At 36.3% G+C, this 22,528-nt stretch overlaps 1 protein-coding gene across 19 annotated transcripts in view; it reads right to left on the bottom strand.

Moving 5' to 3' along the window:
• ASB4 (ankyrin repeat and SOCS box containing 4) overlaps positions 1-22,528 on the bottom strand; it is a 431,270-nt gene that overhangs the window by 86,065 nt on the left and 322,677 nt on the right. Inside the window, exons 10-13 of one of the 19 annotated variants that reach the window (XR_014815844.1) lie at positions 18,845-18,923; positions 17,012-17,412; positions 16,515-16,626; positions 11,378-12,442 (exon numbers count right to left, since the gene is read on the bottom strand). The exons of 13 other annotated variants lie outside the window; for them this stretch is intronic. Coding sequence is in view for 2 of the 6 variants with exons in the window: in XM_021102416.2 (XP_020958075.1) it covers positions 17,396-17,412 (17 nt within the window). In the remaining 4 variants the exon portion in view is untranslated. Of the gene's footprint in view, positions 1-11,377; positions 12,443-16,514; positions 16,627-17,011; positions 17,413-18,844; positions 18,924-22,528 lie in introns of those variants that run through there. 5 more of the 19 variants (XR_014815843.1, XR_014815841.1, XR_014815842.1 and 2 more) reach the window with 5 other exon arrangements.

Below are 22,528 nucleotides of genomic sequence, written 5' to 3'. Positions count from 1 at the left end.
ACTCTCATCCGAGCCATTACTACCTTTACCTGGTCTCCCTTTCTCTGTGATCTTCCACCTCTGGTCCATTCTGGGCATTGCCTCCATTACTGAATGTCCTTTACAAGAAACCCCCCATGAGTTCACATTTGTCAACAGAAAAAGCCCAGTCTCCTTAATCAGTTGTCATGTAAGCCTCACAGGAACTTCCTCTAGGCTTTCTTTTTAGGCTTGTATCACACTCTATACAGGCATCAGGCTAACTCAACAACTTGCAAATCTCTGAGCCCACTGTATACGTTTTCTACTTCTATTATCTTGTATGTCCCACTTATGCTCTGGAATAGTGTCATTACTGTATCACTATTGAAATCTAATAATGCCAGGCCAAATTCTAAATGTCACTACCTCCAAAAAATCTCCCCTCTTCACTCTAGCCTTTTAAAAATACTCATGTCATCTCTTATACATCAGACTTAACCATATGGGATTGAAGTTTTTATAAATCAAAAGAAATGAAATTGAATACGTCATAAAAACACTCCCTACAAATAAAAGTCCAGGACCAGATGGCTTCAGAGACGAATTCTACCAAACATACAAAGAGGATCTGGTGCCCATCCTCCTTAAACTTTTTCAAAAGTTTGAAGAAGAAGGAACACTCCCAAAGACATTCTATGAGGCCACCATCACCCTAATTCCAAAACCAGACAAAGATAACACCAAAGAAGAAAACTATCAGCCAATATATTTGATGACTATAGATGCAAAAATTCTCAACAAAATTTAGCTAACTGAATCCAACAACATATCAAAAAGATCATACACCATTACCAGGTGGGATTCATGCCAGGTTCACAAGGATGGTTCAACATACTCACATCAATCAACGTCATATACCATATTCACAAAAGGAAAGTCAAAAGCCATATGATCATCTCAATGATGCAGAGAAAGCACTTGACAACGTCCAACATCCATTTATGATAAAAACTCTCACCAAAGTGGGTATAGAGGGGACATTCCTTAACATAATCAAAGCCATTTATGACAAACCCACAGCAAATATAATATGCAATGGAGAAAAATTGAAAGCCTTCTCACTAAAATCTGGAACAAGACAGGGATGCCCACTATCACCACTGCTATTCAACATAGCTTTGGAAGTCTTAGCCACAGCAATAAGACAAACAAAAGAAATAAAAGGCATCCAAATAGGAAGAGAAGAGATAAAACTGTCACTGTATGCAGATGACATGATACTATACATAGAAAACCCTAAGGACTCAACCCAAAAACTACCTGAACTGATTAACAAATTCAGCAAAGTAGCTGGATATAAGATTAACATTCAGAAATCAGTCATTTCTGTATACTAACAATGAAATATTAGAAAAGGAATACAAAAATATAACACCTTTTAAAATTGCACCCCAAAAAAGCAAATACCTGGGAATGCACCTGACCAAGGAGGTAAAGGACTTATATGCTGAGAATTATAAAACATTAATCAAGGAAATTAAAGATGACATAAATATATGGAAATATATTCCATGTTCCTGGATTGGAAAAATTAATATTGTAAAAACGGCCATTCTACCCAAAGCAATCTACAGATTCAATGCAATCCCCATCAGATTATCCATAATGTTTTTTACAGAACTAGAAAAAACAATCCAAAAATTTATATGGAACCACAAAAGGCCCAGAATTACCAAAGCAATCCTGAGGAACAAAAACCAAGCAGGAGGCATAACTCTCCCAGACTTCAGGCAATATTACAAAGCCACAGTCATCAAAACAGTGTGGTACTGGCACCAAAACAAACCTATAGACCAATGGAACAGAACAGAGAACCCAGAAATAAACCCAAACACCTATGGTCAATTAATCTTTAACAAAGGAGGCAAGAGCATAAAAAGGGAAAAAGAAAGTCTATTCAGCAAGAATTGCTGGGAAAACTGGACAGCTGCATGCAACTAGAACACACCCTCACACCATGCATGAAAATAAACTCAAAATGGCTGAAAGACTTAAATATAAGACAAAACACCATCAAACTCCTGGAAGAGAACATAGGCAAAACACTCTCTGACATCAACCTTATGAATATTTTCTCAGGTCATTCTCCCAAGACAACAGAAATAAGAGCAAAAATAAACCAGTGGGACCTAACTAAACTGACAAGCTTTTGCACAGCAAAGGAAACCAAAAAGAAAACAAAAAGACAACTTACAGAATGGGAGAAAATAGTTTCAAACAATGCAATGGAGAAGGGCTTAATCTCTAGAATATACAAGCAACTTATACAACTCAACAGCAAAAATGCCAACAAACCAACTGAAAAATGGGCAAAAGACCTGAATAGACATTTCTTCAAGGAAGATATACAGATGGCCAACAAGCACATGAAAAAATGCTCAACATCCCTCTTATTAGAGGAATGCAAATCAAAACTACCACAAGATACCACCTCACACTAGTCAGAATAGCCATCATTAATAAATCCACAAATAACAAGTGCTGGAGGGGGTGTGGAGAAAAGGGAACCCTTCTGCACTGTTGGTGGGAATGTAAGCTGGTACAGCCACTATGGAGAACAGTATGGAGGTACCTTAGAAATCTATACATAGAACTTCCATATGACCCAGCAATCCCACTCTCGGGCATATATCTGGACAAAACATTCATTAAAAAAGACACATGCACCTGCATGTTCACTGCAGCACTATTCACAATAGCTAAGACATGGAAACAACCCAAATGTCCATCAACAGACGATTGGATTAGGAGGACGTGGTATACATACACAATGGAATACTACTCAGATATAAAAAAGAATGACATAATACCTTTTGCAGCAACATGGAGACTCTCATCCTGAGTGAAATAAGTCAGAAAGAGAAAGACAAATACCATATGATATCACTTATAACTTATACAGCACAAATGAACCTTTCCAGAGAAAAGAAAATCATGGACTTGGAGAATAGACTTGCGGCTGCCTGAGGGGAGAGGGAGGGGGTGGGAGGGATTGGGAGCTTGGGGTTAATGGAATGAAACTATTGCTCTTGGAATGGATTTGTAACGAGGTCCTGCTGTGTAGCATTGAGAACTATATATAGATACTTGAATCGCAACATGATAGTGGGAGGAAAAATTATGTATACATGTATGTGTAGCTTGGTCCCCATGCTATACAGTGGAAAAAAAAAAGTAGCTGTACATTGGCAATTTCATGAGTCAAACCAAAACCCAGTTCAGAGCTTTGTATAAAATCGGCAATGTGTCTGATACATATTCACTTAAGTGTGTGAATGAACATTTTGACAAAAATAAACCATAGTGTCCAAGAATGAAAGAAGATAAGTTTAGCTGAGAAACTCTCAGAATAAGCATTAAAATTTTACCCCTCTAGGAGTTCCCCCGTTGTGGTGCAGTGGAAAAAATCCAACTAGTAACCATGAGGTTGTGGGTTCAATCCCTGGCCTTGCTCAGTGGGTTCAGATTCAGCATTGCTGTGAGCTATGGTGCAGGTTGAAGACGTGGCTCTGATCCTGCGTTGCTGTGGCTATGGTATAAGCCAGCCACTGTAGCTCTGATTTTATCCCTAGTCTGAGAACTTCCATATGCCACAGGTACGGCCCTAAAAAGCAAAAAAAAAAAAAAAAAAAAAAAAAAAAAATCCCTCTAAATGTATGAAGAATTGTCAGTGTACACACACACAGTAAATGAAATTTCACAAGGAAATAAAACTATGACTAGAATTCAGAGAACAGGGATAGTGAAAATAGTAGAGTTACCAATGTTTGCAGCTCATATTCATTTCACAAGGCTGTATGGAAATTGATAACCTACATATACCCAAATGTACTTTGAACTAATTGAATACAAGGGACTCTTTAAGAACAAACTGTTATTATTGTAACAATACCATTGAAAACATCATGTGGTAATTGGAAAATAAAATCAGGAATTGCAATTTACCTTAAAAATTAAAGGAAATTCATTTAAGAGCTCTCTTGGCATTTCAGTTGTTGTTGCTAAGAATCTACTTCTAAAAGCCAAATTAACCAGACTGTCCATTACCATTGATCACATAAGCTAGATAATTGCCAAATCTCTATCTTACTTATGCTGTGTAAATGCAGCATAATGTGAAAGTAAGGACAATGTATCTTGATGCATAAAATACCCTGTAATACTTCTATTACAATTTTTAAAGCATCTCTCTACATCTCTCCCATGTCCCTACTGTTAGAACTGCTTAGATTACATAAGCATGGGGCAGAGCCACTAGCAAAGATTTCTCTGATGTCATAAAAGCGATGTCTCTGCTTTGCCCTCTTATGTAATGAAAGACAGAGTTCGAAGATAAATATGAATGGGACTCTGCCAAAATTGCCTTAGTAGTACCTATAATAAAGACCCTACCAGAAGGTAAAATCCTCCTCCTCTTGCTGAATTGGTTCTTTCAGCTGGCAGAGCTGTCCTTAGGGCTGAGGCTTTTTATCCCCAGGGAAACAAAGAATGTACTTTGAGCTCAGAGCAAATCTTCTGTAATGCTCTCTCTTAAAATGATCAAATTTGTACCACATGTAGAAGAGGAATAATTAAACAATAACTGAAAAAGATGGTAACGACTTCAATATTTTACTCAATGAACTGATATATGTCCAACTAGGACATCAGGAATTTTGCCTTTTAACAGAGTAATTTTTTAAAATAATTATGGTGATGTATTTATTTTTGTGTGATATTGTGGTTACTTTGTTTTTAATTTACTCAGGATTGTACCACAGGTGGAGAAAGGCTAGAAGCTTCTCTACTTCAAACCATAACACTCAGAGAGGTAGTCAGTTGCCAATCAGGATTTCACAGTGTTGTATAAACTTTTAGAACATGTCTGCTGGGGAAATACAAAAACAGAAACAGAATCAATGTCCTGAGTTTGATTTACAGTTACTACTAATGAAGTATATAATCTTGAGCAAGTTTTTAACCTATTTTTTAAACTTATCTCCCTTTCTATAAAATTAAAATGAGTCTGCTCTCCCTACTTTATTAAGAGGCCTTAGGGATTAAAGTATATTTCATAAAAACTCTTTATAAGTGCAATATAGCATGCATACGTAAAGTATTACTGCTATTAATTTCTCGCACAGAAAGATAAAAATGTAATGAGAACAAAGACTAATTTTGGGAACTATCAGTGTTATGTATCACTTACTAACAGGTTGGTTTTATTTCCCAAATTACTTTTTTCTCCTGTTCTGCTGCTACATTATTCAGACTGTTAAGGTTAGATGGTACAACCTGTGAAGAATTATGTATGGCTTATTCAGTAATGCAAGCGGGAGCTCTGTTCTCTGATTGCAGCATTATAATCTCCCATTATAGTATGCACTGTAAATCATCGTGCAGACAGAGGATGGGGTTGGATCCTTAGGTAATCTGTGAAGAGTGGCACTCTTTATAGCAAGGATACACCTTTCTGTTCCGAGCATGAACAGGGGTGGCTCCAGCATATGTAGCACTACATTTCCATTAGACAGTTAGATATAATAATCAATAAAAGGAGATCCTATTTCTATTCCATGGAACAGCTTCCGAAAGGGGTACAATGAGGAAGATACACATTGAATAAAATAGCAGACTGAGAAGCACAGAGGATACAAATCAAACTAATAATAACATCCTACACTTGCATGGCACTTTGTTAGGTTAAAAAAAAAAAGCCTTCTTGTGAATGATTTTATTTGATTTTCACAACAGTATCATGGGGTAGGCAGGCTAGTTACATGTACTGTCATATTTACAGATATTTAGATGGGTTAAGTGATTTGCCCAAGCTCACAGAAATTTTCTGATTTCTAGTATAGTTCTATTTCTAGTAGTTTTGGTTATGCAAAAGACAGAAAAAAATTTCCATTATGTTGCTTTATTAACACTTTGTGTCTTACTTTTTCAAATGGAGTCTGCAACTAGGTGAAGGTAATGTGAAGTGAAAGGACAGAGAAAAAGAAAATACTAAAATAGTGTTCTTTATTTTTTATTTTTTTGTCTTTTTAGGGCCACACCCGCAGCATATTGAGATCCCCAGCCTAGGGGTCTAATTGGAGCTACAGCTGCTGGCCTAAGCCACTGCCACAGCCAAGCTGTTTCTGTGACCTACACCACAGCTCACAGCAAAGCCGGATCCTTAATCCACTGAGAAAGGCCAGGGATTGAACCCGCAAACTCATGGTTCCTAGTTGGATTCATTTCCACTGTGCTACAACGGGAACTCCTAAAATAGTGTTCTTTAAAAGACATGATATTGTAATGCATTATGTTCACACATTTGGTTTTGAATAGCCATCTAATGTCAATGTGTGATATCCACTGGATATATTTACTGTAATTAAAATTAATTTAATTTTTATAATTTTACTGTAATCTTTGTGTAGACACCTTAAGAGGCATTGAAATAAAAATGATCAATTGCTTATTTTTAATGCTTTCTCAATCTGGATGCCTACTACCACATTGCCATACATCTCTTCCCATGTTGGATACTCATGTTGCTTTTCATGCTAGGTCCACTAAATAAACAAATAATAAATACTTGCATGCATGCATTAAAATTTACAATTGGTCAGATAATTTTCTAGGTCCTTTCACAAAGGTTACTGCTTCCATGGCTTGAGGAAACCTTGGGGTTTTTGAGAAAGAAATCTCTTTAGTCAGGGCCTGAGGATTTTGGGAAATAGTGATTTGAAAGTGTTGAATGGAAGAAAAGTCAATGAATGTGGATTAAAAAAATCTATAACTCTAGACTACAGCTAGACTAAAGAGCTGAAGGTACAACAGCTTTTTCACTAATCCTCATTATTTCCACACTGGCATGAGTTAGGTGCTTGGTAATTACATGCTAAAGGTTACTTATAAGGAACAGATAAAAATGAAACATTCCAGATGTAAACTTCCTATAGAAACTGCATTTTAAATTTCTCTTGCCCTTTTAGCTCCAAAATGGGCCCTACCAGCCCATTTCCGGCAAAATCATCAAAAATTAATATTCTTTTCCACTCACTTTTTATTTGCCTTCCTGACTCTTTGACTCAGGCAATGCACTAAAGACCAAAGCATCATTTATTAACTACAATGCAATTTTTATATAATATCCTTATAATATATGCATTGCAAACATTATAATAAATACCTTTTCAAAGATTTGGAAATTGATCATCAAAGAAAGTAGTGCAGCCAAGAATTTGGTCCAGGTCATCTGAATACACATCCTATATCTTTCCTGTTATGCACTTCTCTACTTTCAGGGTCCTAGAATTTAGCTGTCAGCTATCTATCAATTAATCCTACACTAGTTATACAATAACTAATGATGGCTTTCAGATTTATGCTTCCCAGAGACATTACAAATCTGGAAAATGGTGACATTTTAAAAAATATTTCATGATCCAAAGGAATGAAAGTATAAGAGTCAAAGGACAAATTAGGTTGACATGTTTAGCCCAGGAATCCAATCCAATGCTCCTATTAAGTCACATTTTCAAAAGCACTTTTTTGATTAATTTATATATTCATGCATGTAGGAAGGAAGGGCAATAAAAGCAAAACAAAACCCAAAATTTTACTTATCTCTTAATGTCATATGTAGCTTCTAATCCTGACCATAATGTTCTCAATAACACATGTAATTCAGAGGATCCAATTACAACGAGATCATGTTTTTTTTGGTTAATGAGCTTTCTTGTAAGTATATTCTAATTTGAACTGAGGTTTGTCTAGAAAACATAATCTATTCCAAATTTCAGCATTTTTTCTGCCTCTTTTGAGTATTGCTCATAAAGGCCATTGGAAAAAGATTTGACATTATTTTTCTTTGTTTCTTGTCTACTAGCTCCTCCCCTTCATTCCATTTTTTTACTTTACCGCAGTCAAAGGCACTCATACTTCATTAAATTTTTTAAATTAAAAAAGTTTTTTTTGGCTACCCCTATGGCATGCAGAAGTTCTTGGGCCAGGGATTGAACCCAAGCCACAGCAGTGATGATAACAAATTAAGACACCAGGGAACTCTAAGGCTACCCTAACTTTAAACTTGAACTTGGAATTAAATCCTCAGGTGTTGTAATAGTTAATAAATAAATATTTACTTAGTGCAGAAGCTGTTTGCACCAAAAAAAGGGAAGAGGTAAGAAATTGGCAAAGATTTGGACTATGTTTCAAGTGGTAATATGAGATAAGCTTAGAAAGTTTTCCAGGTTTTCAGTTATCACTTTTAACTGTTGACATTGAACTTTTACCTGAGTGACATAGCTAGCTAGTAGTTGAAAAAAATGACATAACAAATTAGTCAAGAAAACTGATCATATTCTTCAAATATGTACAATGTCTTTCCCAGAATCTCAGCTGCACAAAGATCAAGCCAAGCAGCCTGAGTATATTTCCTATGGCTGTGCAAAACACTTGTGCGTATGAACCAAATATCAAAGTTCAACCCAAAACAACAACACACATACACACAGCAGTGCAGTGATGAATTAAGATTTTCTAGAGTTTTATTTGAAACAAAATACATTTCCTATTTCTTTTCCTTCTTCAAGGGTCTATGAATGTAATCCAGGGGTCCATGAACATGTATGGGAAAAAAGTATTATTATTTTCATTAACTTCTAACTGAAATTTAGCATTTTCTTCAATTTTGAATGTAGGTAACAAATCTATGTCTTTTTCACCAATAGAAATCAGTTATTTCCATATTATATTAAATTTCTGCAGTTATCTTAAAGTATTTTTTTCATTTCTTTCTACCTCAAAACCACAGAAGTAATTAGACCGTCATAAGATCTTGTTACTTAAAATATTTATTTTAAAAAGTACATATATTACTATGTAGTTTCTATTTATGTATTTTTTTGGCTGTACCTGCAGCATGTGGAAGTTCCTGGGCCAAGGATAGAACCTGTGTCACAGCAACAACCTGAGTCACTGCTGTGAAAACAGTGGATCCTTAAACAGCTGCACCACAAGGGAAATTCAGTTTTTAATATTTTAATAGCAATATTTTTTTGTCTTTTTTTTTTTTAAGGGCTGCATTCACAGCATACAGAGGTTCCCAGGCTAAGGGTCAAATCGGAGCTATAGCTGCCAGCCTACACTACAGTTACAGCAACAAGGGATCCGAGCCACGTCTGTGACCTACACCCCAGCTCACAGCAATGCCAGATCCTTAACCCACTGAACAAGGCCAGGGATTGAACTGTGTCTTCATGGATGCTAGTCAGATTCATTTTCGCTGAGCCACGATAGGAACTCTGCAGTATTTTAATAGAATGGTTTTTCGTTGTTGTTGTGGTTATTCTATGTATCTTACTCTGTTTTTAAGTATATTTTTCTGATTTAGGAGTCTGTCTCATACTGCCAAGGGGTCCATAGCACAAAGTAGGTTAATAACTCTTACTCCACATGCTGAAATATTATAGGTCAAACAGAAGATAACAGCTTCAGAACACACATTTACAGAAATTCAGTAATGTAGACAAAAAGGGTCTATTTGTTGTAGGGGTGAAATAAAATTAATTGCATATGCGGCTCAGATCCCGCATTGCTGTGGCTCTGGTGTAGTCCGGAGGCTACAGCTCCGATTAGACTCCTAGCCTGGGAAACTCCATATGCCGCAGGAGCGGCCTTAGAAAAGGCAAAAAGACAAAAAAATAAAAATAAAAAATAAAAAAATAAAACAGAGAAGAGATATAATGTATGTAAAGAGATTCAATGTTTGTAAACTGTAAAGGGGTTATGTAGATAATGGTGTTATTGTTATCACTATTAACAACATTAAAAGGTATGCAATATTTACTACCTCTTTAAAATAACTTTTTTGCCTAGTGTTATTAAGTTTCTAGAATTCTGCTCCAGTAAAAAGAACATTTTTTTTTCTTTTTTGGCCACACCCGTGGCATATGGAAGTTCCTGGGCTAGGGATGGAACCTGCACTTCAGAGAAAATGCTGGATTTTTAATCCACTGTTTAATCCAATGTTCTGAAAAAGAACATTTTTAGGATTTATTTCATCTTCATTCAGAATGAAAACTGAATTAAAAATCATATATATTTGTCTTTCTTATATAGGGCTTTTATTTCCCTCCAAAATTAAGGGATTTTCATATATAAATATGGTAATTTCCCTGTTTCAAATTCTGTGCTCCATATTTTGGTTCTTAGGAAAAATGTTAGATTCTAGAAAAAATCATGTAATAATATCTCTTATCTAAAATATGAGATTTTAAAAAGCATGTATTTCTTTATTTCTATAATTTTCTCCTCCATATAAAGGTTTTACATGTTAAAGTCAAATAACTTGGTATTTTCTACACTCATCCTACAATATCTCAGGAAGGAAGACATGAATACCAATCTAGACCAGAAACATTTCAGGGAGGAAATGGAAGAAAGCTGAGGAACTCAAATTAACCTACAAATTCAATGCAATCTATAAGAATTCCACCTGGGTTCTTTGCAGAAATTGATAAGCTCGTATTAAAATTCCTGTGGAATTCAGGAACTTAAAATAGCCAAAACAACATAAAAAGTTATAGAGCTTATAATTTTTGATTTCAAAACTTACTACAAAAGCAACAATCATCAAGACAGTATGTCACTGGCATCAATACAGACATAAAGATCAATGGAATAAGATTAAAAGTCCAGGAGTTCCCGCCGTGGCGCAGTGGTTAACGAATCCGACTAGGAACCATGAGGTTGCGGGTTCGGTCCCTGCCCTTGCTCAGTGGGTTGACAATCTGGCGTTGCCGTGAGCTGTGGTGTAGGTTGCAGACGCGGCTCGGATCCCGTGTTGCTGTGGCTCTGGCGTAGGCCGGTGGCTACAGCTCCGATTCAACCCCTGGCCTGGGAACCTCCATGTGCCGAGGGAGCGGCCCAAGAAATAGCAACAACAACAAAAGACAAAAAAAAAAAAAAAAAAGATTTTCTAAAAAGTTAAATTTAAAAGATAAAGAGGTGGAAAATAGAAAACTAGAGGATTACCTCACAAGGCCCAAACTTTAGTTACTAGGAATTCAAAGGGTCAACAGAGTAAAGTAAAAAAGAAGCCACTATCAAAGAGATAATAAGAGAAAATTTCCAAATGCTAAGGTCACAATTTAGCAGACTGAAAGGACTTATCCTCCACAATGGATGAAAATGATCCATATTCAGGCACATCATCACGAAATTTTAGAGCACCGGCAAAAGAAAACAGTTTCCAAACCATCAGAGACAAAAGCAAGAATAAAGAAAACTTCAGAACCAGGAAACAGAAGAATTACACATGAGGGAGAGGTGATACAAAGTTTCAGGACAAAAACTGTGCTGATGGCAACAGATCCATGTTGGAAGAGGAAAAATAAGAGACTTTATTGGGACATCTCCAGGAAAATAAAACAAATTTACAGAGTGGCTGATGTGTTTGCCATATGTAGAAGAGTTTTAAAGTTCTGTCGGTGAAAATCTGTGGCTGAATTAATAACAGGTACATAGAAAACTAAAAAAAATGTCTTAAAAAGACAATTATTAAACTCAGAGAAACAAAGCAGATCAAAGGAAAGTTAATCACATTATTGCATGTGATTCAGCTATTACAATATTTACATATGCATTCAAATGTAGCTATTGAACAATGATCTAACACAACCAAAGTAGGATGAGGGGAAAATGAAAAGGTAGGACACACAAGACACATCATAGCACTATTCACAATAGCCAAGATATGGAAACAACCTAAGTGTCTGTTGACAGATGAATGGATAAATAAAATGTGGTGTATACATATAATGGAATATTATTTAGCCATAAAGAGAAGGAAATCCTGCCATTTGCGTCAATATGGATGAGTCTGCAGGACATTATGCTATGTGAAATAAGTTAGTCACATAAGGACAAATATGGCAAGATTCCATATATATGGCATCAAAAATAGTCAAACTTATAGAAGCAGAGAATAGAATGGTAGTTGTCATGGTCTGGAGGGAGGGGAAGATGTAGTTACTGTTCAATAAATGGTTTCAGTCACTCAAGATGAATAAATTCTAGGGATCTGCTGTACAGCATTGTTCTTATAGTTAACAATACAGTACACGTTAAAAATTAAGACCGCATGTTATGTGTTCTTGCCACAATAAAATAATTGACTTAGAAAATAATGTAAACATTAACAATGGGGTCAAATGGATTGTATAATGGAAGAAAGTCTTATCATTACTATTATTGTCTTAGTTATTTATCAGTGTTTATTCACATCTCCTCTTCCATTTGGCCTGTGTAGACCAGTAATCCAGGTGACTGGCCTCTATGATTTTGGTAAATAGAGAAGTCTGAGCCTTGACGTTCACTCAAAGATTGGCTGAGGAGATTTTGGGCAGATCAGCACCCCCTGAGTATAAATCCCAGAAGGCAGAAACTGTAGACAGAACGGAAAGAGTTTACTTAGGATGATTTTAACAAGTATGAAAATGTCATATTTTGCTATGAATCAAAAAAAACTACAATTTAAAGAGAAAGAAAAAGAGGAGAGGATAGGTACAGAGGCAAGTCCTCATCTTCCTTAACAGGAAGTCAGTGTGTCTAAGTCTAAAACTTAAAAATAGAAAGTAGAAGTATAAGAGTGTTTTTTTATAAATAAGATATAGTATAGGGAGTTCCCTTTGTGGCTCAGCAGCTAATGAACCAGACTAGGATCCATGAGGATGTGGGTTTGATTCCTGGCCTCACTCAGTGGGATAAGGATCCAGCGTTGCTGTGAGCAGTGGTGTAGGCCAGCAGCTGTAGCTCCAATTTGACCCTAGCCTGGGAACTTCCATATGCCACAGGGGTTGTGGCCCTAAAATGTATATATATATTGTAAGTGAGTGGAGGAATAAAATTGAGTATTTGTTCATATAAATATTTTTATTTCAATAGGAGAAATAAAGAATGGCTTCACAGAGGATGTTCCTAAATTTATTTTGGTTGCAAGCAGCAGAATCTTGTCTGATTTGACAAAGCTTAAAAAAAAAGGCAGGGAAGGGGTCTTTTAGCTTTACTATGTAAGGATACAAGGGTAGTTCTTGGAACTTGAGTGTGGAAAGTACAGCTGAGCCCAATGAGAAACTAGAACCAAGAATCCCGTGCCAAACAGAACAGAGGTTACTATATCTAGAACTTCAGAGTCAGCAACGTCTACGATCTTTTCTCTGTGTATCTACATTCATTTCTATTTATAGTATGGCTTTTTCTACTTCTCAGCATGGTTGCTGCAAAAAGACATCCTCAAAGCCCACACCATCTAGGTTCAAGGCAGGTCATGAGAGACTCACAGAAACTTCTGAATCCCAAGTTTGAGATTAGTAGAAGAGGGGATCTGAGTGTCTTAACTTTGGTCAGGTGTAACTTTTGGTCATATGAGCAATGGTAAGGGTAGAGGGGTTGTGTGCAACAAGCACAGTAGCAGAAGCCACTACTGTGAACAGAGTGAAAAGAGTTCAAAGGAGCGGCACAGTCTAGGCAAGACAGAAACCTTAACTGGAGAACATCATGTATCTTTAGGGTACCTGTGTTTTGGGCAAAAGAGATATGAGCAAAGAATTCCAGACAGAGGAAAAAACCTAAGCAAAGCAAGTGTAAGTCCTGTCTGGATACCAATACATGGTCCTGCTTAGCCAGCAGAGGAGAAGTTAGGGAATGCAGCATAAAACAAGGCTGGAAACATAGATTCTCTGACCTTCAGAACTAATCCCATTCTTTATTTTTGCCCTCACGTTGAAGCAGCCAGAGTTTTGTTTGTCCTCTTCTGATGGTTGCTGTGTTTTGTACTGGTAGATTGCTTAGAGGATTTGAAAATCAACCTGTTCAGACTTGTCTGCAAAAGCTTATGGAGGTAAAGTAGAGAAAAGTCTGTATGAGCACCCAGTTTGTCTCCTACTTAAGACTGTATAAGGGAACATTTAATATTCTAAATCCTCAATTAAACTGGTTTCATAATTATTTTTCCAAATGGAGTTCTACCCAGATTTATACCTAAGAAGCATTTAAAGTACTTGTTGAGAAAAAAAGTGATTTTTCAAGTGTCCAATATAATATCAAATCCTGAATGCCATTGCTTGAAGAGGAAATAACTTCATAAAAGAATAGGAAAAATGCCTGAAAAATACCAGGGTAACAGAATATGTCAATATACTTTAACAGAACAAATAAAATGTACAAAGATATCTGAAGATAAATTTTTGAAAAGGTGAAAAGATACTCATAAACAATATTAGGAATAAATTAATCAATGATGCTTTGAAGATTTAAAGGGTTGAAAAGTAGGCTAAGGGAAACTTTATGTGATGCATTTGAAAACTCAGATAAAATAGATAGACTTCTAGATGAAATATGACTCACCAAAACCTACTTAGGAAGAAATAGGAAATATAAATAGTCACATAACTACAAAGGAAATTGAATCTGAACTTTAAAATCTCCCAACATAAAAACTAGGTCCAGTCAGTGGTGCAGGCAGTTTCCAGTAAATAGACAAGGAAGAAAACCTTCTCCAAACATTCAAGGAAAAAAATTCCAATCTCACACAAACTATTTTAGTCTGTAGAAAAATGGGGATAATCCCTAACTTACCTTATTAGGTTAGTATAACTTTGATAAAAAGTCAGTGGAGGAGTTCCTGTCATGGCACAGCAGAAATGAATCTGACTAGCATCCATGATGCAGTTTCAATCCCTGGCCTTGCTCAGTGGGTTAAGGATCCACCATTGCCATGAGCTGTGGTGTAAGTCGCAGACGTGGCTCGGATCTGGCTATGGTGTAGGCCAGCAGCTACAGCTCCAATTCGATCCCTAGCATGGGAACCTCCATATGCCACAGGGGTGGCCCTAAAGAGCAAATAAAATAAAATAAAATAAAAACCAATGGAGCATGAGAACAAAATTACAGATCAGTCTTACTCATGAACACAGATACAAAAATTAGAATATTAATGTATACAATCCAGAATTGTGTAGGCATGTTTTAAGATAATGCATCAGCAGGTTGATTCTAGAAGCGTAAGTTTTATACAAAAATAAATTAATGTACATTACCATATTAATTGATGAGAGGAGAAAGCATACAATCATCTCAATGGAAACAGAAAAAAACAACTGATAAAAATCCACATCCCTTACTAAATGCAAATAAATTAGAAATAAAAGAGGACTTGCTTAAACAAACAAATGGGAGGTACAGAAAACCTACAGCTAGCATCATATTTAATTATGAAATGTTTAAAGCATTCCCTTTGAGCTTAGGAAAAAGACAAGATATCTGCTAGCATCATTTGCATATACTGTAATGGAGGGCTTTATCAATAATCAGACAATAAAAAGTAATAAAAAATATGAGAATTGGAAAAAAGCATAAATGATAATTTAAAAGTATGTCTATAACATCAAAATTATAAAACATCTAGAAGTAATATAACAAAATTGTTCAATAATTTTACAAAGAAAATTATAAAACCCTATTGAAAGACAAAGAAAACCTAAATAAACACAGATACATACATAATGCACATGGATGAAAAGTCTTGATATCATAGAAACAGTAATTATACTCAAACTGATTGATAATTTCAATGACATTCCCATCAAAATCCCAACAGGTGCTTTGTGGTACTTGACAAGCTGATTTTAAAATGTACACTGAAGAGCAAAAGGCCAAGAAGAAAAGGTACTTATTTTAGAATTATGGCAGTTAAGACAGAGGTTCTTGCCATGGAACAGTCAAATGAAAAAATAGAAAGTTTTAAAAAACATGTCTACTTATATGTGGATCTTGGATATATGACAGAAGGTGTATAGCAGGTCATTAGAGAAAGAATGTACTTTTCAATAAATTATCTAGGCACACTTGGGTACTTAGAGGTAAAAATGAAATTCTATCCTTATTGCTTATTATCTTAAAAAAATTAATTAAACTAGTCTTAGATGAGAAAGGCAAAGCTAACAACAGAGGAGAGTGTCTTTATGACCCCCCAGTAGGGAAGGATTTCAATTTAAATTCTATTATTTCATTAAACAGATATAAAAGTAATTAAAATAAAACACAAAATGGGAAAAAGATTTTTTGACACATAAAACTGATAAAATATTAATATCCAAACTATGTTTTTAAAAATAAAATGTAAACCAAAAAACATTTCTTACAAGTCTCTTACATCAAGAGAACAATTCCAAAAAAAGAACAACATTTTAAATAAGAACTTCACAGACGAATAATCATAAATGGAAATAAACACAGGAAATGATGCTCAGGCTTATTAGAAATGAAGAAGTATAAATTCAAACTACAGTGAGATAAAATATCACATCCATAATGGAAATTAACGTCTGGCAAATTTACACACTTGTGAGGATGTGGGAAAAAGATGAATTTTATACAGCTAATAGAGGTGTCAATAGTTGCCACAACCACTTTCGAACACAATTTGTAATTTCTAGTAAAACTGAAAATGTACATACCCCATGACTCAGGAATTCCTCTTCTGGAAATCCATGTAACTTTGGGCCAAGAGAAATACCCCAAAATGTATGTACATGTATTATTTCAACAAATTCTTTATGACCCAAATGCCTATCAATAATAAAATAGATAAATAAGTTGTGTGTTACTGCAATGAATTATTATGGATTAAAAATTTAGTGAATTTCAGCTACACAAAACAAGAAGATAAAATATATATATATATAAAATCGTAATTCCACTCATTTAAAGCCAATCTGCTATTTAGAGATTCAAGAAAAAGGTAATACTATTGTGAAAAGAAATCAAATTACAAACCTAAAATGCTGGGTCATAGTTATTTGAGAAAGAAAATGGGACACAGAAGAGAAAGGAATACACAAGTAACTTCAACATTCTCAGTCATTTCTGTTTTTGTTTCTATCTGGACAGTAGATTTTTACTGTTATTTATTCTTTACACCTTATACATATTTCATAAATATTCTTGTACTTACTAAACATCCGTTTTTAAATTCTTAAAAATTGTTTAGGTATATCGAGTACAGTAACAATTTTTCAACACTCTCCACAGCACCTTCTGAAAGAGTCAGTGCCCTGGTCCAAGTGGTCAACCAGCTGAGGCCGATGACAGCAAAATCCCAAATGCAGAAATGGATGCACTGAGCCATTGTAGCCTGTTACATCCAGTCATCTCGGCTAATTGCTCTTGTTCTAATTCTTATTTTGCCAACCCATCTTCCAATTATAAATTCAACATCCCACATAGATCAGAGGGTGCTGATCAACAAACGTGAGTCACTGGAGAGCTTGAGAGCTCCATTTCTCACTGTAATTTAAAGCTGGTATTCTGGCTGATATTTCAAGTTCTATGAGCATCCTCAGGGACAATCTATGCCTGTTGAAAAGATGGAAAGATGAATCATTCCAAGGACAAGTGGAGGGGGAAGCCGAGGAGGCAGAGAAACAGAAGGGAAGAAGGTTCTGTCCAAGCCACATTTCAGATGCAATAACAGAGTTTATTACAGAGGCACTTAAATTGGTTGCAGGCTGAAATTTGAGTGTTTACAAAGCTGGCATATAACTTATAAAACAGTAAGGGTCATCATGGAAGACAGCATCCTATAGTGGAAGAAGAAAATTTACAAAGTCAAATTTGACTCACCTACTGGCTTCCTCACTCATGATATTCCTAAGCCTCTGTATATTCATCTATAAACAGCTTTATCTGCAGGAAGCCAGGTATACCTCATTTTTGGAATGGCAAGAACTGGCAATAGGGGCCCACAGTGGAGTTGATACCCATGGTATGCCCCAGTCTCAAACCCATACTCTTTAGCTTGCAGTTCTCTATTAGTTCTTAGGAATGACAGAGCAAAATGCTATTCACAAAGATGTCTGCCCCTGAGTTCCTGGCTATCTTGGATGCAAGTTTTGTCTCTGAAGAATAAAAAATCAATTTCCTGAAATAACTCCTGTATAAAAGACCATGTCATTTCAAAGTACTACAAAGAGTTCTATAAGTATTGTTGATTTGGAAAAATCATGTTGGAGGGAATACAACTGTATTTCTTGAATGGGAAACTAATCCAATTGCAGAATAACAGTCAAGATTATTTTTCTTCCTAGTTTACCTCTCACTGAGGATCTTAGAAATGTTCTAACGTGATAACTATTTGCTTGAAGCTGTTTAGGTTTATTCTGTAGCTTTAATTCAGCACATTCATTATGATTTGAGATGAAGTTTGTTGCTTGGCTTAAACATGATTCCCTACTCGGCACCAAAGGGTGCATTGATTTTACATTTGGTGGAAACAGTAGTTCTTTCCCTTAGCATTCACAATTGCTTTAATAAATCATTAGCATTGCCAAAAAAAAAAAATCACCTCGGTGCTTTTGAGTATTAATAACAAAGGTCTGCTTTTCCAAATGCCCTCATAGTCCACCTCCCATACCAAGGGGTTTATTCCATCTCTAGTTGGAGTGGGGAGAAAACTCTTACAGAAATGATTTTCTAATCCCAATGTAAAAGGTCTAATGTCCTAGTGCACAACTCAAGACTTTTAGTTAATAATACTGTTCTGTGGTTCTTCTACTCACGCTATATTTTATCTGGTTACATATTCGATTCATTCTAAAATGTATATTTATTTCGCCATGCATGACATCTCTAAACCTCAACATTCATAAGTAAAATCATCATAATTGTAAACTCTAGTGCTTCATTCTCTAGTACTTTGGTAGGAAAAACATCCTTATGTCCTTCCTTTGTTCTGGTTTTGACTTAAGTTTAAATATCTTTTCCATTAAAAAAATCTATTTCCACCTACCTCAGCCTCCATGGCCATCCAAAGTACTGACATTTCTCTGGAATACGTCTTGGGCTTCAAACTTAAACTAGTTCCAAGCCTATTTTAAAGAATTAAATTTTTGTTTATATATGAGGAAAATAAAACTGCCTTTAAAAAAGTAAACACACTAGAGCTATGCTCTGAATGAGTAGCAGGAATTATCACTTTTATTTGGGAAGACTTGTTTCTGGGTCTTATTGCTATTCTGTTAAAGAACTGCCTGTGGGCTAGTCTGAAAGAAAGGGACTGAGAAAAAGCAGGGGCTCAACTGTGTTGCATAATAAAGATACAGGGATTCTTGACTTGTCCTTGGCAACTAGAGGGGAAGGAAGTACTAGGGACCCCAGGAAATGTGAGGAAATGGGAAGGTGGGAAACTGCACACCCCCACGATCTGAGGCATCTGCGGCTAAGATGGCCCCTGATGGATTCCCCTGGGTAGGGACTGGACAAATTCTTCAGGAACGATGAAGTTAGCTTCTTCATCTCTGCTGTGGTCCCTCTCCTGTCCCCAAATCTTTATTAAAACCCTGTGATAATAGCACTATGTGGTATGGCTGGCTTGGGGAATGAAGGAGAAGGTGATTTATGCACATTTGGAGCAAAAAAGAAGAAAGGAGAGATCAGGTAGCAGGAGTGGTGATAAAAACAAAAAATTCCATTTGCAACATGGATGCAACTAGAGATTCTCATATTGAGTGAAGTAACTCAGAAAGACAAATACCATATGATATCACTTACACGTGGAATTTAAAATGTAGCACAAATGAACATATCTAGAGAACAGAAACAGACTCATGGACACGGAGAACAGACTTGTGATTGCTAAGAGGGGAGGAAGTGGGATGGATGGGGAGTTTGGGGTTAGCAGGTGCAAACTGTTACATTTAGAATGAATAAGCAATGAGGTCCTATTGTATAGCATAGAGAACTATATCCAATTTCTTAGGATAGACCATGATGGAAGATAGTACGAAAAAAAGAATGTGTATATGTATGTATGTGTGAGTGTGTGTGTATAAAATCATGATCGTAAATTCTGGATGTGTATATATATGTGTGTGTGTGTATATATATATATACACGGCTGGGTCACTTTGCTGTGCAGCAGAAATTGACATATTGTACATCAACTATACTTTAATTTAAAAAACGTAAAAAAAACGCATGGGTGACTAAGGCAAGGCCAGAAAAAGGAGTTCTGAGAGACAGATGACAAAGAGCAACGAGAAGAATGTACACCTCTCTCATCCCAGGGGTTTGACAAGTATCTGAGAAGGAGGTGAACTTCCCAAAGCTACATGACAAGAGGATATAGCTGAAATAAGACATGTACCCGGAATACAAGAAGCCCAGGGATGTATGAATTATGCATATCACACAAACCACTTTTTTCTTCATTAAAAAGTCAATTATCATTTCATCTTCTGATGATATTTATGTGGAAAACATTCATTGGCATGCTTTTTATGATTTACTTTCTTCGATCAAAAGCAAACTAATCCAAAGGAATAGTTTATTCTCTGCCAATCCAACTCATGAAAGACTTGTTTTGTTGGCCCCTAATAAAAGAATCTTGTTCTATTTTACACCTTGTGGTGACATCTAAACATTCCTATGAAGGGGAGAGCTTAGAGCTGAGGCATGTCAGTTTCCGGCTGCTCCGTTAGCCATAAGCCTCCTGCCCTTCATTCCTTACAAAGACAAAAACAAGGAGACAAAGACATGACATGAGGATGAATTTAAGAAATACCGTAATTCCCACTTCACAGACATTAGGTTCTTTGCTGATAAGTCCAGAATCAGCTTCCAGATTCTTCTCCATATCAGATTCCCAACTGGCGCTATGAGTGAGCTAGAACTGGCATGTGAGATGTAGTGGATCCCTCCTGGGCCCTTTTCCTCTCGGCTCACCTTTTACTACAGGATTGCTGCAGATAGTGCTTCTGCTCACAGGCATTTCCAAGTAGCACCTCCTGTTAGCTTCATTACTTATCTCTTACTTTCTCACCTATGGCTTTTCTGCCACCACCTTGAAGGACCCTTTGGGAATCTGTCACAGTCCCTCACATATGCAGCTTGGAAGTATAGAGGCATTAATACTCTTGGGGCGACTCTTAACCAATGGGCAATGCAAGCCAGTGGATGAATGCCAAGTGCTCCCCTTTTCCATCTTCTGGGTGGTCCACTCTGAGGCACATTTTATTTTTTTTATTTTATTTATTTATTTATTTTGTCTTTTTGCTATTTCTTGGGCCACTCCCACGGCATATGGAGGTTCCCAGGCTAGGGGTCGAATCGGAGCTGTAGCCACCGGCCTACGCCAGAGCCACAGCAACGTGGGATCCGAGCCACGCCTGCAACCTACACCACAGCTCACGGCAATGCCGGATCCTTAACCCACTGAGCAAGGGCAGGGACCGAACCCACAACCTCATGGTTCCTAGTCGGATTCGTTAACCACTGTGCCACGACGGGAACTCCTGAGGCACATTTTACATTGCTTGTCAGAGTCCCAGTTGCCCACAGCAGTGACCAACTCATGAATGCATCCTAGGCCAGCCCACCTTCCTTCTGTCCTTTATTGTCCACTGCCCTCTTCTGTTTCTAAGGACCACTTTCCCAAATGAACTGCCTGCATACATGCCCTTGTTTTTGAGGGGAAAACCAGGCTAAGCAAACTATAATCAGTGGAACAAGAGTGAACTTTATAAATAAAATAATTTGGTATTTATCTTGTTATTCTTCTTTTACAGGTTCTCCCTCAAGAAATCCAGAAAGGATTTAAACATATGGTATGACAAATTGTCCTTTACACCTCTTCATTGCCTGACATAAAATATTGTCACGTGGATTAATTTGTAATTGCACACTAATTTGTTTCATTTGCATTTAAAAAATAATCTATAGATCTTTGAAATATTTATACTTGGTTTTCTCTCTGACAATTTAAAATAAACAGAACTTTCAACTTATCTTTTAATTTTACTTTAGATCTGGCTTAACATTTATTCCTATGTAGTATATTGACTGACTTGCAGTATAATTGGCACTTATTTTTATGGAGTATATGAGATGGTTTTGATAGAACCTGATGTTAAGTTCACCAGAATTGTCCCTGCCCTTGTGGAAATTCTGGCTGTTAATCCATGTCCTGTCCTCAGTATGCTTTAAAACAAAAAGGAAGTATCTGAGATGACTCAGGACAATCAAGATTTGGGATTTGTTCTCTGCTACTGCTACTAGTTTCTGGGAGTCCACGGAAATGAGAGTTAGAGGGTCAAAAAACAAGTAATTATGGCATATCTCAGTAGGATATTATGCTAAGTGAGAAAAATCAGACAAAGACAAATACCATATGATTTCATTTAAGAGTTTTAACTCTTTTTAACTTGTTGTCTTATTGTCTTATAATGTAAAATAACTTTTATATTATTCCAAAGGAAAAAGGAAAAGCCCCTTCCAGAAATTAGTCTGTGATAACTTGCGACAACTCTTGACTTTGGATGAGTGAGGTAGGAAGAGCACAGGAATCCTACAGCTATTATCTGGTTCCATTTTGAGAAAGGCTACTCTGAGTTAAAAAGAAGTGATGACACAAGAGTGAATCAATGGAAAGTAGGCTAAGGTGACTTCTAAAATTAAATAATGAACAATTAATGGT

This window comes from Sus scrofa, chromosome 9, assembly GCF_054392235.1.
Source record: "Sus scrofa isolate SSC_HxYL_T2T_F1_AM1 chromosome 9, Sscrofa_HxYL_maternal_Yorkshire_Landrace_v2.0, whole genome shotgun sequence".
NCBI classification, from domain to species: domain Eukaryota; kingdom Metazoa; phylum Chordata; class Mammalia; order Artiodactyla; family Suidae; genus Sus; species Sus scrofa.
The sequence above is the reverse complement of the archived record's forward strand: the minus strand, read 5'-3'. Positions and strand labels throughout refer to the sequence as shown.